This window comes from Megascapheus bottae, chromosome 18 (genome assembly GCF_031878675.1).
Source record: "Megascapheus bottae isolate mThoBot1 chromosome 18, mThoBot2.hap1, whole genome shotgun sequence".
Classification (NCBI taxonomy): Eukaryota; Metazoa; Chordata; class Mammalia; order Rodentia; family Geomyidae; genus Megascapheus; species Megascapheus bottae.
Genome location: NC_143526.1, coordinates 2,665,902 through 2,684,927, shown reverse-complemented (window position 1 = coordinate 2,684,927; position 19,026 = coordinate 2,665,902). Strand labels below are relative to the sequence as shown.

The 19,026-nt window shown below is 35.5% G+C and overlaps 1 protein-coding gene across 2 annotated transcripts in view; it reads right to left on the bottom strand.

The window, feature by feature from the left end:
• The window catches only part of Zcwpw2 (zinc finger CW-type and PWWP domain containing 2), a 116,552-nt gene that overhangs the window by 69,863 nt on the left and 27,663 nt on the right, over positions 1–19,026 (bottom strand). For both annotated transcript variants that reach the window (XM_090351789.1, XM_090351788.1), the window contains one exon: positions 12,166–12,511. In XM_090351789.1, the coding sequence (XP_090207915.1) occupies positions 12,166–12,452 (287 nt within the window). In that variant the 5' untranslated portion in view covers positions 12,453–12,511. The remainder of the gene's footprint in view (positions 1–12,165; positions 12,512–19,026) is intronic.

The window sequence follows — 19,026 nt, the reverse complement described above, 5'->3', positions numbered from 1 at the left end:
TATGATTCTTTCCTTTTTTTTTTTCCTCTTTCTTTTCCTGCATTCCTTCTGTCATTGTGGTCGTTCCTAGAAACACAGTCACAGCTCTAGGTACAGTCTGGATACAAATGATATCTATACTGATATAGTCACCTGCTTCTTAATCTGCTGGTTCTTAACCCTAGTATTTCTTGTGTAAGAACTCACAGTAGTGTGGAATCTCCCACCACCTTTTTTCTTTCTTTTCTTTTTTTCATTGATGTTTTGTTTATTTTTTTCTTTAAAAAATTTTTATCATTGAAATCCCCCATATATACCCCCTCTTTTCTCTATATATTCTTCTTATCACTCTTCATAAGTTTTATCTTATTTTTTCTAAATTTTGTACTTAAATATTCTATCACCTTATCTCAGTTATCCTTGCGCTATCCATTTTCTTCATTACTATATTAATCTTACACTCCTACGTTATTCTTTTCTTACCTCCCCTGTAGACTTTCATACTATTATTCTATCTCTGGTCCTCTGTTCATCCTTCAACTATTATAATGCATGGTTCTTGAGCAATACTGTATATCTAGGTGTTCAATTATAGTCTAGGTCCAGAGGGACTTAAATACAATAGAGAATGGATTGTGCGGTTTATGGTTTTGGTAATAAATCAGTGATCAGTGTGGTATTAGACTTATCTGTAAGTGCACAAAAAGAAAGAGAGAGTGATAATAAAATTGTGAATATTGATTGTCAGCCAGCTAAAGAAGTCTAGGTTGGTTATATTTGAAAATCTGTAATCTTGTTGTAGTATTAATCTTGCTCCCATCTTCAAATGGGCAGAACAAGAAACTCAAGAAAAATGTCAAATCAAGGAATAGTATCTCCCACTCAATATAAACAGGCAATTGAGCAGTCAATGGCAAAATTAGAGGAGAGTCCTCTAAGTTCTATACACATGCAATTGGTAAACATGATTAATGAACAGTTTGAAGCCATAAAGAAAAAGAAACAGGAGGAAGCCATACCTAAATGTGATGAAACCATAAACAAGGTGATATGTGAAAAAGAGGAAGCCATAAAGGAGGCCGAAATAAAGGTTTTTTTCAAAGAAAAATGGATGAATTCATAGACTCCACAAACAAAAACCTGACCGAACTCCAACAATTGTCCTATGAGAATAAAGCTCCTGAGCTAACCAATCAAATGGAAATCAAGGAGTTAAAGAAATCCATACACGATTTAAAACAAGAGATGCAAGGCATCAAAAATGAGCAATTAGAAGCAAGGGAGATGAAGAATAAAATAGAAAGTTTTGATAGCCGGTTAGACAATGCAGAAGAGAGAATTTCCGGGGCTGAAGATAATTTAGTTGTTATAGAGAAAGAACAGGAAATGAATTAAACCAAATCTAGGATATATGAGAGAGGATTCAAGAGGTCCAACATACAATTAGGAAGCCTAAATTAAGGCTAATTGGTATTGAGGAGGGTCTGGAGAAATATGTCAATGGCATTAGAAATATACTTGAGGGAATTATCTCAGAGAACTTCCCAAATATCCAGAAGGGCAGGGCCATCCAGATACGAGAAGCTTTTAGAACCCCAAACAGACCTGACCAGAAAAGGACATCCCACCACCACCTTATAATCCGAACTTGATCAATAGAGAACAAAGATAGGATCCTAAAAGAAGCCAGGGAGAAGAGAACAATCACCTACAAAGGCAAACCCATGAGAATAACCCCAGATTTCTCAGCAGAGCCCATGCAAGCAAGAAGAGATTGGAAGGATATATGTCATGTCCTGAAGTCAAATAACTACCAACCGAGAATACTGTACCCAGCTAAGCTCTCATTCATAAATGAGGGAACAATAAAAATAATTCCATTCCAGGGAAAAGCTGCAAATTATGTAGCAACCAAACCAACATTACAGAAAATTCTCAAAGATGTTCTACACATAGAACACCAACACAAATGTAATAAAGAGAAAGAAGTAGAAGTAGCACCTAAAACTCAATCCTGACTCTCAATATGAATGGACTTAACTCTCCAATTAAACGACATAGACTATCTAGTTGGATCAAAAAGCAAGATCCATTGTTCTGCTATCTTCAAGAGACACATCTTAAAAAAAAAAAAGAGACACATCTTGCCCAAAAGCACAAACATTTTTTGAAAGTGAGAGATTGGAATAAGGTATATCAAGCTAATGGTCCCTATAAACATCCTCATATCAGATAAAATAGACTTCAAACTAAAATTAGTGAGAAAAGACAAAGAAGGTTATTACATACTAATAAAGGTTTCTCTCCTCCAGGAGGACATAACCATCCTAAACATCTACACACCTAATCCCGGAGCAACGAACTTCATCAAGCAAACTTTACTTTCACTGAAACCATACAGAGATCAAAACACAGTGATTGTTGGTGACTTTAACACACTACTCTCACCTATGGACAGATCAACCAGGCAAAAACTCAATAGAGAATCTTCTCAGTTGAACAACTGTATAGGCCAACTAGATCTAACAGACATCTGCGGATTATTTCACCCAGCAAGTACACAATATACATTTTTTAGCAGCACATGGAACATTTTCTAAAATAGACCACATTTTAGGGCATAAAAAAACCTGTGCAGATTCAGAAACACTGAAATTACTCCTTGCATTCTCTCAGACCACAAGGGCATCAAATTGGAACTGAACACCAACCTCCACCAACGAAAACCCTGTAACTCATGGAGATTGAACAATACATTGTTGAAACACCAATGGGTCATTGAGGAGATCAGAACAGAAATTCAACAGTTTATGAAATTTAACAAAAAGGAGCACACAAAACACCAGCTCCTTTGGGACATGGCAAAGGCAGTACTCAGAGGAAAAGTTATAGCTCTGAGTGCCTAAAATGACAAATTGGAAAAATTGCAAACCAACAATTTAATGTGTCACCTTAAGCAACTGGAAAAAGGGCAACAAACCAACCCTAATCCCAATAGAAGGAAGCAAATTATTAAAATCAAAGCAGAATTAAATGAATTGGAGTCCACAAAAACTGTAGAAAGAATCAACAAAACAAAGAGTTGGTTCTTTGAAAAAAGAGGCAAAGCTGGTTCAACATACGCAAATCAATTAATATAATTCAACACATCAACAGGAGTAAGGACAAAAATTCACGTCTCAATAGATGCAGAAAAGGCATTTGACAAAAACCAACACCCCTTTATGCTAAAAGCTCTGGAGAAACTAGGAATCCATGGAACATTTCTCAGTATAATAATGGCTGTGTATGGAAAAACCCACAGCTAGCATTGTACTTAATGGCGAAAAGCTAAAGCCATTCCCTATAAAATCAGGAACGAGACAAGGATGCCTACTCTCTCCACTCCTCTTTAACATAGTATTAGGATTCCTTGCCAGAGCAATAAGGCAAGAAGCAAGCATAAAGGGGATCCAAATAGGAAAAGAGGAAGTGAAACTTTCTGTCTTTGCAGATGACATCATTTTTGTACTTAAAGAACCCTATAGACTCCACTCCCAAGCTCCTTGAGCTGATTCAAAACTTTGGCAAGGTAGCAGGGTATAAAATTAACCCTCAAAAATCAACTGCTTTCCTCTATACCAACAGTGAGTATTCTCTGAAAAAGAAACAAAAATGGCCTATAGACACAAAAAGAAATGCTCGACATCTCTGGTCATAAAAGAAATGCAAATCAAAACAACTCTAAGATTCCACTTCACTCCAGTTAGAATGGCCAGGATCAGGAAAACGGATAACAACAGATGCTAGAGAGGATGTGGCCAGGAGGGATCACTACTACACTGTTGGTGGGACCTCCAGGTATAGAAACAAAAGCCATATGAGTGATTGTTGTCCTTGATGTACTATGTGATCTCTCATCTCTTTTACTATCCCTTGGTTATCTCATATTGTTACAATATTTCATCTTTTTTTTTTTGGCCAGTCCTGGGCTTGAGCTCAGGGCCTGAGCACTGTCCTTGGACTTTCTCAAGGCTAGAGCTCTACCACTTGAGCCTCAGCACCACTTCCAGCTTTTTTCTATATATGTGGTAATGAGGAATCAAACCCGGGTCATCATGCATTCTAGGCAAGCACTTTAACCACTAGGCCAAACTCCCGGCCCCAATATTTCACCTTTTTATCTGATATATTTTATATATGCTTAATTGGTTGTTTGAAATAGGAGAGGGAAGGGGGAAATCAAGTTGTGAGGGGAAGGGGGGAGAGAAATGGGAAACAGGACATGTGTGAAGTAATCTATCTTCTGTCTGATCAATATAATGTAACCTTTCTATTATTTACAATAAAAATTATATGAAAAAAAGAAATAACTTCACATCGTATATTAAGAACAACTACCACAAGAATAAAACTCTTGTTTACATATCCTGGAGTTTATTTCACTTAAGCTCATCCTATATGGGCATATGCACATATCTTTTGAAATACCACACTTCTCTGCTAGGAAAAACCTAGACACACACTAATTATTACAAATGAGGGAAACCATGGAGCCTATGTTCCTTTGGGACTGGCTTACCTCACTTAATATGATTTTTTCCCAAGTCTTTCCATTTCCTTACCAATGGGCCAATGTCATATTTTCTGATGGCAGCATAGGCCTTGTCTAAAATATACCTACAGCTCAAAAAATTAAATCAAAAACAAATCATTAAAGAAACAAGCTTCCATTTAAGAGGTGGGCTAAAGACTTAAAGAGAGACTACACTATAGAGGAAGTAAGTATGGCCAATGAACCCACGAAGAAATGCTCAACGTCTCTGGCCAGAAAAGAAATGCAAATCAAAACAGCTTTGAGATTCCGCCTCAATCCGGTTAAAATAGCCATTATTAAGAAATATAATAACAACTGATGCTGGCAGGGATTGCTACTACACTGTTGGTGGGAGTGTAAACTTGTTCAACTCCTCTGGAAAGCAGCTTGGAGGATCCTCAAAAGACTAAACATAGAGCTCCCCAATGACTCAGCAATCCCACTTCCTGGGCACATATGCAAATGTCCAGAAACAAGGCCATACTAAACCTACCAGCACAACCATGTTCATTGCAGTATTATTTACCATAGCTAAGATATAGTACCAATACAGATGCCTTTCAGTAGATGAATGGATCAAGATGTGGTATATGCATACAATGCAATTATTTTTTGACTGTAGCTATCACATAAAAGCACGAATCAAGAGATAACCCATAGAACTGAAGAAAATCTGTTGACAGATTCATAATTTCTAACAAAATGACAGAGGCTCTCTCTCACCCAAGGTGAAATAGCAGTCACCAAGGAAAAAGAAACAAATACTGACATGGGACAAAGGGAAATTTTTTTGGGGGGTGGTTCCAGTCCTGGGACTTGAACTCAGGATTGGGTGCTGTGCCTGAGGTTCTTTTTTCCTCAAGGCTAGCACTCTATCACTTGAGCCACAAGCCACTTCTGGCTTTTTTCCAAGTAGTTTATTGGGTATAAGATGTTCATGGACTTTCCTGCTCAGGCTTGTTTCAAACCACTATCCTCTTATTCCAGCCTCCTGAGTAGCTAGGATTGGGAACTCATACATTCTGGTAGGAAAGTAAACTACTAGTACTATTACCAATGTAGGAATCAGACAAACTAAAAAGAGACCTATGTTGTGATCCTTCCATATTACCTTTGGGAATATATCCACCTGAATGTAAATCAACATAATGGAAAGATATCTGCATACCTATGTATGTTTACCACAGCATTATATGTGTGCAACTGCCAAGCTAAGAAATTATCTAGAACAGATATCTAATGAGTACATAAGGAAAATGTGTTTTATCTACACCATGAAGTCATAAAGTGTAATAGATTATGCAATGTCAGGAAAATGGATGGAGCTAGAGATCATCGTGTTAAGCATTACACATTTTTCTTTCTTATGTAGAATCTTTACTGTTCATGTGTCTGAGATTAGAGGATCATATTCAAAATCAACCAGGGAAGGAAAGTTTATGAGACTCTGGTATCCTATAAACTTACTAAAAAGCCGGAGGTGGAGCTGTGGCTCAAGTGGCAGGGTGCTATCATTGAAAACAGAAGCTCAGGGACAGTACCTAGGCCCTGCGTTGAAGCTGCAAGACTAGCACCAAAAAATAAAAGGGGAGGGGAGGGGCAGACAGTACAATAACAAATGAATATGACCAAAGTGTATTACATATACATATATGAATTTCATCATGAATCTCATTAGTTTGCATGATTACAATATACTATAAAAACTAAGAATTTTTAAAAAGAAAAAAAAGCAAAGTTTGATAAATCAGGAATAGTAAAATTGAGGCTCTAATACAAAAGATAGTTTATTAAGGAAAAATAATTTAGAGCTTATTTAACTAAAAAAGAAATGTTCTGTAAAGGAGATATCTGAGACTTTCTCTGCTTTCCCGCCCCATCTAGAATCAATCTCAGTAGGATTCATTGATCCATTTGACACATGTACACAAAGTATTTCCACCATATTCACCATCTATCTCTACTTGTTCCTATTCTACCAGTGCTCCCTTTTCTAATCTTCCTCCACAGTCACATAAATCTGTTACATGTCTAGCTGTATGCATGTATGATCTGCTATTTGTTTACAAGTATGTTTATGGAGAGATTCATCATACACATGTGAGAGATAATGTCCTGAACCAGCATTTGATTAACATGATTCCCAGTGGTCATAGGGATTTTACTGATTATAGTAAATGATAAAAAAACAGGGCTCTCTTTACAGTCTTCAAATATGAAAATTTTACCAGAATAATCATTTACATCAATTAGTTTACTTCTACTGAATCAACCTAGAGATAAAATATCTTAATATGGTATATGATTCTGATTTGTGTTGAATTCACTTGACAGGAATTTTATTGAGAATTTTTGTATATATATTTATCAAAGATATTGGCGTATGATTTTCTTTTGTTCTTTGGAGTTTTTTTGTAATGCATGTAATTCTGACTTCATATAATTAATTTGTAGAGTTCCTTCTCTTTCTATTTCCTGGGAAAGCCTGAAGAATATTTGTGTTAGTTCTTTAAACATTGTAGAATTTTGCAGAGAATCTTTTCTGTCCTGGGCTTTTCATTTGTTTGGAGATTGTTTTATAACTGGTCTAGTTTTATTACTTATTACCAATTTAATTAAGTGGTTTATATATTCTGAATTTAGGTAGGTCAAATATTTCTAGAAATGTATCAATTTCTTCTATATTTTCTTACTTTTTATGGGTCATGGAGCTTGAACTTGGTCTGGGTGCTGTCCTTGAGCTCTTCAGTTTGATCTGAGCCCCACTTCCCCTTTTCTAGAGGTTAACTGGAAGTAAGAGTCTCAGGTCCTTTTGTTTCGGACTGTCTTTGAGCTTGATTATCAGATCTCAGCCTCCTGAGTAACTAGGATTATAGGCTTGAGCCACCACATCTGGCTTTATTTTTCTTACATTTTTATAAAGATTTTCAAAGTATTCCCTGATGATCATTTGTATTTCATTGTTATTTTTTGTGATGTCCCTATTTTCATCTCTAATTTAGAGTATTTTCCTTTTTACTACTACTGGCAAAAGGCTAATCAATTTTATTTGACTTTTTATTTTATTGCGTTTTTAAATTTATTTTCCCTCCCATCCCCTTTCCCCAAATAAGTTGTAGAGTTCATTTTCAACATAGTATCTAGTGCATATCTTTTTAATGAAACAACATTGTGTGACTCTTAGTAGAATTGTTTTGCTTTCTAATTCATTAATTTCTGCTCTAATCTATGGGTTTAGTTTGTTCTTGTTTTTCTAGAAGTTTGAGGTGCATCATTAGACTATTTATTTGAGACATCCTTTTTCTGAAGTAGGCACTTTCCTGTGACACCATCTTTGCTGCATCTCAGCATTTCTAGAAGGTTGTGTTCACGTGAACATTCAATTTTATAATCTTGTAGATATCTTCCTTCCATGTTTCTTCAAAGATGCATTTATCATTCAAAAATATGTTGTTCAATCTCCACATGAATCAATATTTTCTGTATTTTCTTTTGATATTGAGTTCCAGTTTTATTCCATCATGGCCTGGTAAAATGTAGGGAGAACTTTCAGTTAACTAAATATTTGCTTAATGTCCTAAAACATGATTGATTTTGGAGAAAGTTCTATGGGCTGCTAAGAATGTATACTATTAGCTGTTGGATGAAATATTCTATAGGTGTCTATCTACAGTATCACTTAATTTGAGATTGCTTTGTAGAATTTTTTTTCTCTGGATATCCTACCTAATAGTGAAGGTGAGGTATAAAAAGTCTCCACTAGCATTGTGTTGGGATCCCTCTATGCTTTTAAGTGCAGTAATATTTGTTTCATGAAGTTAGTTGCAGCAATATTTGGCACATAGATGTTAGCCACTTTTATTTCCTCTTAATGGATTGTTTTCTTCTTTAATGTGGAATCACCTTCTCTGTACCTTCTGAATGATTTGATTTGAAGCTTACTTTTCAGATATGAAAGTTGTCTACCTTTTGAGTTTGGAAGCTAATGTTTGTTTTTAATCAGTAAGACAAATTTTTGTAGGTAACAAATGATCAGATTTTGTTTTTTATTGCAATTATTTGTTGATCATAGGTGTTTGTGCTTTTACTTAAAGATATGCATTAAGTTACGCTTTTTCTTGTTTTATAATGTTTATATCATCATTTGCTTATTTGTTCCTCTTCTATAATTTATTTACTCTGTTATGTATAGTGTTTCTTTTTGTATCTTTTGTACGGCTGGTTTTATGACAATAAGTTGCTTGAGGTATTTGTATATTATGGAAGCTTTATATTTGCCTTTTAGTTATTTATGGTAGCTTTGCCAAGTAGAATAATTAAGATTGGTGTTTACTTACTTTCAGTGTTTGAAATATATGATTCCATGTCTCTTTGCTTTTAAGTTTTCTGTTAGGAAACCTGTTGGCATGCTAGTGTAATTTCCATTATATGTAACTGAGTGCTATTCTCTTTGGGCTTTCTATCTGCTTCCCCTTCAACATTTTCATTATAAATCTGTCAAGGGGTTTTAGTTTCCTGATCTGGTCTCTTTTGTTCCTTAATTTCCTTGTGTACCTCAATATCTATTTTATCCAAATATTTGGAACTTCAACTCAAATGTTTTCAATCTAAAAAGGTTTTTATACCTTTAGCTTCCACCACTTCTTGTTCTATGCCTATAATTTGGGAGCATGGTCTTTTAATAACATCTCAGAGTACCTGAGAAATCATTTCATAGTTAAAAAAGAAGATTTTACTGCCATTCAGTTTATTGCAAAAGAAATTCAGGTATACCTAGCTAAATTCTTATCTCCATGCTACCCAATACAAGCAAGAGGCATTAACCACTTTTATGTCAGGAACCAAGATGCACTAGGAAGCCTGTATCCAGGCTGTTATTGGAAAAGAGAAAAGGTCTTCAGGCCTCCATGTGAGTACAGAAATGTGGGCACAGGATAAGGGCAGCAATGAGTAGGGTAACCATGCTGTGAAATACTGAGGCACAACCAGGATAACAGGCTAATGTGGTGAGGGAGAGGAAGATGGAAGATTCTTACTCTGTAGATGCATTGAAGAGAATGAAACTTTAGGAACAACTGCCTTTAGTGACTGCAAGATTCAAAATAAGTCCAAAGGCCATACCTACCTTCCCACCTTCCCCAGTTAGCTAAATCTACTCTGCTGATAGATAAGATGCAAAAATTATTATATTTGGCCTTGCATTTCCAGAATTGTAATTTGAGTCTTTTTCAAGATATCTGTATCCTTGAGGTCCTCTTTCACATCTTGCAATGCGTCTTTATTCAGTTGTGCTTTTCTTTTTAATTCTTTTTGAATTCTATCATCTGTTTATCCTCTTTGAATTCATCATCACTGTATTGGTCATTTTTACATCACATCATTCTTTTGGACTTTCTTCCTCTTCACCATTCTTAGCTAATGATCACTATTGTAGCTTTTGTAATATGAGATCTTGGACGGCCATAGGCCACTTCAAGCAGCTAAAACGCTGTAATAATCCTAAAATCTCCCATAATCTGAGCTCTTTTCTTATAGAGATCTTTCTTAACCTGGCTTTCAGAAAAAAGGACTGCTTTCACTTGGCTCAAAGGAATCAGAGACCTTTGAGCCTTTTTCTGCTTCCTAAGCATGATCTCAGCTTGACTAAGTTAGAATAGTTCTAGATTTTTTTGGTGTTAAGTTCAGCTGCCCAGGTAAAGTTCTGACTACAACTAGAGCTTGCCTAGCTGTAAGTCACTTACAAGAAGTTATCACAACTTGATCATGCTGATTTCTCCTATAATCTGAGCACTCTACTGATGGATACTAGGTGCGTTTCTGGAGATGATCCGTAAACAATGAGACTGCTTTTACCTTAAGTCCCTCACACTGGGACAGGGGATCCTGTCAAGATGGTGAACCCTACTATTTTGTGACACATGGGAGTAAAGTTTAGTCATTGACCAAAAACATCTCTGCAATGAGGTTTGAGGTTGATAAAGTGTGTGGATTTATTCCAGAGCTAAATCTGCCACTCTGTCACAGAGGATGCCAAGTTTACATTGTAGTAGAGGCTTTACCCTCAGCCTCTCACTGGGGAAGCTGGGACTAGAGCTGTAAACTGTTTCTTAATTTCCATTGTTTTCACTGCCCTTTTTTGCCACACTTTTCAGCTATTCTATATCTCCTCTGTGATTCTCAATACAGTTCCCCTCTTTAAAAAATTAGCATGGAGACTGGAAGTTTGGCCTAGTGGTAGAGTTCTTGCCTAGCATGCACAAAGACCCAGGTTCGATTTCTCAGTACCATATACATAGAAAAAGCTGTGGCTCAAGTGGTAGTGCTCTGGCCTTGAGAAAGCCTCAGGCACCAAGTTCAAGCCCCAAGATTGGCAAAGAAAAGAATTACCATGTAATTTTCTAATATTTCTTTCTTCTTTTTCCCATTTACAAAGTCTAACTGGAATTTTTTCTTTGTCATCTCTTATTCACTCTATACCCTGGGCTTCATCTTTGCTTTATATAGTCTCAAACCGAGCATTAAAGACCATAGAAGCCCAGTAAAGCCTCATAAAAAATTATCTCTTATACCAAGAGACCAATAGTGGAAAAGCTCAAGGAGGTAAAAAGAAATTACATGCTATCTTCTCTAACCCAGATACACATCAGGGAAAAGAATCTATGGCTCCACCAACAGAGACCATTGATGATAATGGATTTCAAGTCATTTAGCAATATTGAAGCACTTTCTCTGCCTCCACATCTTCCCTACTCCGTATTGCAAGGATTCCAAACAGGATGATTTTCCCCACATGGTACCAGTGCAGATTAGTTGAGAATAGTAATTAGATATCCTGAAGCTTTCATCTATTTTGTAATAAGTCTGAATTTTCAATTCTGTTTTACTGTAAAATGGCCCTCCTCTGTGGGAATCAACAGAGGATGAACAAAGCTGGACTTCCATTCCTACCTGGCTTTAATAAAGAGAGTTTATAATCCCCATGATGTAAAATTAGAGTACTAAACTGATGTAAATAATATCCAAAATGAACAGAAAGTATAGAAAGGAAGAAGATACACATGAATATTTTATGACTAAAATATAGTAAGAAAGCTAAAGAGTTAATTTCAGTGGTAGAATACATATGAGAGAGGAAAGCATAAGTGAAGCAAACATAGCACAAAGTGAATGATCTATATGAATAAGGAGAATAAAGAGAAATGGCCTAAAAAAGTTTACTCTAACTTTCTTTTCCTTTCTCAAAGAATGATAACATATTTCATGTAAAAGTACATAGGAAGAAAGGATCACAGTAAAATCTAATATAAAGATATTGTGGTAAAATGATTAATACTTCTCACAAAAATAAAAAGACTGCCATAGACACAAAGCTTTTAAATAAAAACTGTCCCTTAGGGCTCCAATGAGATAAATAGAAATAGAAATGATAGATAATGTAATGAAAAGATAACATTAATAAGAACTAGAAAAATTAAAACTAAGTGATTAGAAATAAAGATCTGAATGTAAAATGAGAAACAAATGAATTCATACTTGAATATATTCTGAGAATACATAAAACAAGCAACTCTACACCTCAATGGTTTAATACAAAGAAACATAAATCTTACCTCGGCCAATTCTGTAATTTTACCAAAACCAGGCTGCCTAGAGGGAGCTGTGAATAGACAATTTTATATCCACTTTTATGAAGTTGAGACTCATCAGGAAATTCTTCTTCAGAAACTGAGCACTTATTGTATCTTGAATCATTGTTCATGAAGCAGTACCATGGTTCATCTTGATTAACTTTGATTACATCCTCATTCGACAACAATCTCCATTTCAAACAACTTTCATTCTCACATTGAATCCATACTTTGTTAATGAATGTATTATTTACCACTGGGGAGTCCATTGCACAGTTGCAATATATTCATGTATTTGGTTGTCCAATTTTTAATAATTTTCTTTAATCTGAAAAATAAATAGAATATTAAGAATTCAGGAGTATAAAATTCAAACTAAAGTCAGAGAAATATATCCTTCATATCTTTTTACCCACCTCTTTAATATCTTGCAAACAGTATATATGATAACTAAATTATCTTTTTACCTACCCAGAAACAAAGGAACAAAATAGAAATATCACTTACATTGTTTAAATGGTGCAAAATTTATATTAAGAAAAAGTATAATGTGATAGGCATAAAGGTGATCCAATTTTTATTAACTTACTACATAGAACATACCAGCTTTACCATTCTTTCTTTGTTCTTTTTTTCTTTAATTGAGGTAATATTTAGAGGGACTACAGTTACATTCTCCAGTTACTTCTCACACATTGATATCCCTTCTCATGTTTTTGTCCCGATTTCCCTCCCCCCATCCCCCGAGATTGTTTCCCCCCTTCCCTTTCCTATTTCAAATTAACAAATAAACTTAAACACAATATAGCAGGTAACAAGGTCAGCTACAGTAACAATATGAGATTTCATCATACAACCCAGCCTGGCCTCAATTGTTCCATCATCTCACCTCACCTTTCTTAATATTAGGATTACTATCACACCAAAACCCATTAGGTATTAATGTACACACAATTCATAGTATTACACAAATTGTATGTGGGGTGGGAGTTACAGAAAGTTTAAGCTGGTAAAAGTTGTGTTAAGTACTACAGCAAGAGTTACTACAAGGTAGATCTGAGACTGTGCAATTTTATCTACTATACAGTTCCTTGAGTATACATAAGGAAGTTTTTGACTTTTCTCTTCCAAGATGCCAGGGAATTTAGTAAAATATTTCACGTGACAATTTAAGCATAATCTAAAAACAAATAAATCAATCACGGTTCTTGTTTATGCAGTTTAACCTTTTATATATTAATTCAAAATTTTCTGAAGCTTTTTTTAAAATGTATTTTTTTTGTTTGTTTTTAAGGTGTTCTGCAGAGAGGTTACCATATGTCATTCCTACCTTCAGTTTCCCCTCTTGTTTCAGCCCACAAGTTGCATAATGCATTTTCCACAGCATATGATGAATACTATGATTGCATTTTTCATACTTTCTCCCTCCTTTCCACAATACCTTTTGAACTTTCAAATAAACAGACTCAACTTTGTATTATGAAAATTAGCATATATAAAAAGAATTGTTCATATCAGCTTCCCATATTTAAAATCAAGAACAATATTTCCCTGTACACTGACAAATTTTTTTCATTCATTCAGTGGTGGATGGACAGCTAGATTAATTCCATAAGTTGGACCTTATGAATAATGCTGCTATAAACATGGCTATGAAGCATACCTATTGATGCTGCCTTATCGATACCGATCCTTTGAATCTATGCTGACGAGTGGAATGGCAAGACCACATTGTAGTTTTGGTTATAGATTTTTGACAGGAACTCCAAACTATTTCCATAGTGGCTGTACTATTTCAAATCCACAGCAATAACTTATGAGGGTTTTTTATATAATTTTTATTGTGATTAATAGAAGGGTTACATTATATTCACCAGATAGAAGGTGCATAACTTCACAAACATTGATACCCTTTCTCATGACATGGTCACCATTTTCATCCCACCCTCCCCCCACTTATCTTGATTCCCCTCTTCCCTATCCAATTTCAAATAACCAAGTAAGCACATATAAAATATATCACATAACAAGGGGGAAAATTGTAACAATATGAGATAACCAAGGTATGGCAAAAGAGATGAGAGAAAACATAGTACATTAAGGACAACAGTCATTCATTACATGGCTTTTATTTCCTTATCCTGGAGGTCCTCACATTTAGTGTCATACTATTTGGCCTAATGACTCTAGATTTTGTTCTATTGTAAATCTCTGCTAGGAGAGCCCAAGGTTTCTACTGATTATGACAAATGAGGGAAACCATTGAGCCTATGTCCCTTTGAGACTGGATTACTTCACTTAATATAATTTTTTCTAAGTCTTTCCATTTCCTTACAAATGGGGCAATGTCGTTCTTTCTGACAACAGCATAGAATTCCATTGTATATAAATACCACATCTTGTTGATCCACTCATCAACTGAGGGACATCTAGGTTGGTTCCATATCTTCCCTATGGTAAATAGTGCTGCATCGAACATCGTTGTGCTAGTGGATTTAGTATGTTCTTGTTTCTGGACCATTGGATAAATGCCAAATAGTGGAATTGCTGGGTCATGGGGGAGTTCTATGTTTAGTCTTTTGAGGAACTGCCATACTGCTTTCCATAGTGGTTGAACCAGTTTGCACTCCCACCAACAATGTAATAGTGCTCCTTCCTGGCCACATTCCCTCCAGCATCTGTTGTTATTAGTTTTCTTGATCCTAGCCATTCTAACTGGAGTGAGGTGGAATCTTAGAGTTGTTTTGATTTGCATTTCTTTTATGACCAGAGATGTCGAGCATTTCTTTATGTGTATATAGGCCATTTTTGTTTCTTCTTCAGAGAATACTCTCTTTTTAAGTCTTTGGCCCATCTTTTAATGGGATGATTGTTACTTTGGAGATTAGTTTTGGAGTGATTCAATTTTTTGAGCTGTTGATATATTTTAGATATGAGGCCTTTGTCCATTGTATGGTTGGTGAAGATCTTCTCCCATCTGTAGGCTTCCTAATTAATTTACTAGCTATGCCCTTTGCCATACAGAAGCTCTGAAGTTTAATGCAGTCCCACTTATCCAGCCGTTCTCTGATTTGTTGTTTTTCTTGGTCCTTATTGAGAAAGTTTCAACCTGTGCCAAGGAGGCCTAGTGTGTCTCCTATTCCTTCTTGTATTTAAACAACCCTATAGACTCCACTCCCAAGCTCCTTGAGCTGATTCAAAACTTTGGCAAGGTAGCAGGATATAAAATTAACCCTCAAAAATCAACTGACTTCCTCTATGCCAACAGTGAGAGGAATGAGGCAACAATCAAGAAAGCAACTCCTTTTGCAATAGCCTCAAAGAAAATAAAGTACCTAGGAATTAACTTAACTAAGAATGTAAAGGACCTTTTTGATGAAAACTTTAAAACCCTGAAAAAGAAAATTAAAGCAGAACTGAGAAAATGGAAAAACCTCCCATGCTCCTGGATTGGAAGAATCAACATCGTGAAAATGACAATCTTGCCAAGGGCTATCTACAAATTCAACGCAATACCCATCAATATCCCAATGTCATTCTTTAAAGAAATAGAAGAGGCAATCCAAAATTTCCTATGGAATAATAAAAGACCCCGTATAGAAAAAACACTTCTTAGCAGAAAGAACAGCGCCGGAGGAATTTCAATACCAAACTTTAGACTCTATTACAGAGCTATAATTAACAAAACAGCTTGCTATTGGCACAAGAACAGGCCTGAAGACCAATGGAATAGAACTGAGGACCCAGATATTAAACCACAGACCTATGGCCATCTAATCTTTGACAAGGGAGGCAAAAAAATAGAATGGAAGAAAGACAGCCTCTTCAACAACTGGTGCTGGCAGAAGTGGTTAAGCACCTGCAGAAAACTAAAGTTGGATCCTTCTTTGTCACCCTGCACTAGAATTAACTCCAAATGGATCAAAGACCTGGAGGTAAAAGCTGACACAATGAGGGTTTTTTTTAAATAGAATTTATTAATAATGATTTTTACATCTATTTCAAATGACATGTTTAACAAAGAAGTGTTCAAGAAGGGAATCTCTATATATAATCACTGGCACTTAGTTTTTTAGAACATAATCAAAAGTAGACTAAGGGTTTTGTATAACATAGATACATATTAATTTATGAAATAGAACATTATATCTATAGAGTCATAAGTTTTTATGTCTATGTAGCTGTGTTTATATTTCCAATGCCATGTCGATAGCATTGGGTATACAAATATTGAATCCTTGTATGTGGGGTTTTTTAATCTTAAATTTTAATCAATATTAGATATTTTTTGTTTTGTTAATTGGCATTCTGACCGGGAGAAAATATTATAGGTGTTTGAATTTGCATTTCCTTCATTGTTAAAAATGTTGAAAATTGGGGGCCGGGAGTTTGGCCTATGGTAGAGTGCTTGCCTAGCATGCACGAAGACCCGGGTTCGATTCCTCGGTACCCCACATACATAGCAAAAAGCTGGAAGTGGTGCTGAGGCTTAAGTGGTAGAGTGCTAGCCTTGAGAAAGTCCAAGGACAGTGCTCAAGCCCTGAGCCCAAGCCCAGGACTGGCAAAAAAAAAAAAAATGTTGAAAATTGGGCTGGGAGTTTGGCCTAGTGGTAAAGTGCTTGCCTAGCATGCACAAAGGCCTGGGTTCAATTCCTCAGGACCATATACATAGAAAAAAAGCTGGAAATGGTGCTGTGGCTCAAGTGGTTGAGCCCAAGGACAGTGCTTATGTCCTCAATTCAAGTCCCAGGACTGGCAAAAAACAAATGTTGAAAATTTACCTATATATTTATTGGTCTTCTTTTGAGAGGTGTAATGTGATATTTTAATGAAGTCAGTGTTTGTAAGAACTTCCCTCTTAGACTGCCTTTCTTATATCTCACGGATTTCGATAGTCGGCATTTTCATTTGGTCCTAGCAAGATTTAAAATTCTCCTAATTTCTTCTGTGATCTACTCATACTTTAAAAGAATATCTAACCTTTAAATGTTTATATATTTTCTGTAGCTTACATTGTTATTGTTCCTTTCTAGTTTTATTCCATTATGATCTGATGAGATAAGAAAAACATGAAATTATTTCATTTGTGTATTTACAATTTGTGACACAGAATATGATTACTTTTGGAGACTATCCAATGGGTTGTTAAAAACAATGTGTATTTTTAAGTTGTAAAACTGAAGTATAACTATTCTTTAAATATCTATTATGTCTACGTGATCTATAGTGAAACAACCCCAAAATGTCTAATTTTTGTACATAGAAGAATTGGATGATCTTTGTGTTGATAAGAGTGAAGTACTAAATTCCTGTGATTCTATTTTTTTCTAGTAAGGAATGTGGAAGAACACTCCTCATGCCAGGAAACTCTTAACCTTGAAGAATCCATACAGAAAAATCTAGCCTGTGGAAAATGCTGCTACTTAAAAGGACCATTCCAACTCAATCTAGCTGCCCTGGTACAGAAATGTAATTGAATGTAATTCAATAAGTCAGATAAAAACCGTAAAGTATAGTGCCAGATTTTTGGAGACCATTGCTTTCAGCCTCCTGAGGAAGTAAGATTATCAGATGGCACTTGGCAGCTTGCCAATGAGTCAGTACTTGCTGACCAGGAAGTTTCTTTGCATTTGTTGGTTTGTTTCTTCCGTGCTTGTGGATAGAACATGATTGCTAGATTTCTTCCAGGTTCGTTTGCTGCTTGTGCAGATGACGTTTATTGTGAATGGCTGCTTAAGGATATAGATAGTATAGGATTTCCGGAGAAGAGAGGAGAAAGGCAGAAGGAGAAAGGCAGAGAGGAGAAAGGAGAAAGGTAGAAAGGAGAAAGGAGAAAGGCAGAGAGAAGGAAAAAGGCAGAGAGAGCAGGAGAAAAGCAGAGAGAGAAGAAAGGAGAGAGAAATAAAAACCTCTGCTTGCAGCTATTTGAGTCTGTGATCATTCCCAGTCTACCTCCGAAGTGCTGTGTCGTTGCGGCAGGCGGCGACACCAGAAGACAAAATTAAACAGAAAAAAGATTATCAAAAATAGAAACAAAACCTTGTAAAATAAAACACTTGGAAAATAACAAAAGAAGAAGAAGGGAGGAGGAGGAGGAGGAGGAAAAGAAAAAAGGAACAACTATCACAATTTGCATAACATGAATCACATGGTCTGGAACAGAAACATATGACTAGACTTAAGAACTCACTGGGTACAATAAAAAGGCAGAAAACATATTCAATAGAAAACATATGCAATAAAATGGTATAACATTTCTCAAACTTGGTAATAATGATAGATAGACATGTATAGCAGGCAATCCAACTAAAACACACACACACACACACACAACCAAACAATAACATCTTGTTATAGCATAACTAAAATGCCTATTGCAGACAATAAAGGATACAGAACATTTCACAAAAAAGTATCAAATCATATACAAGATAAATACATAAGAATCATACCAAACTTTGAGCAAAAGCCCTACATGTTAGAAAAATCAATATACAATATATTTCAAGCTATGAAATGCAACTGCAAATCAAGAATGTATCAGGAAGAGTTGTCATTCCATTTTTTTTTAGAGAAAGGAAAATATTCCTAGATAAGAATAAACTAAAATACTTCATGTCCATCAAGCTTGTATGGTAGAAGATAGTTAAGGAAATGGTACGTAGAGAAGAATTCTTTGTGTTCAAAAAACAAGAGTCTAGAAGAGAATAAAACTTAAAAGCAGAATAGAGGAACACATAAGAATGAAAAAAATTATTAAATATGCTTAACCTAACAAAGCAGCAACAGATGAAGATAAATAACAGTGAAAGAAAAGAGAGAATAAAACTGATATTAACCTGG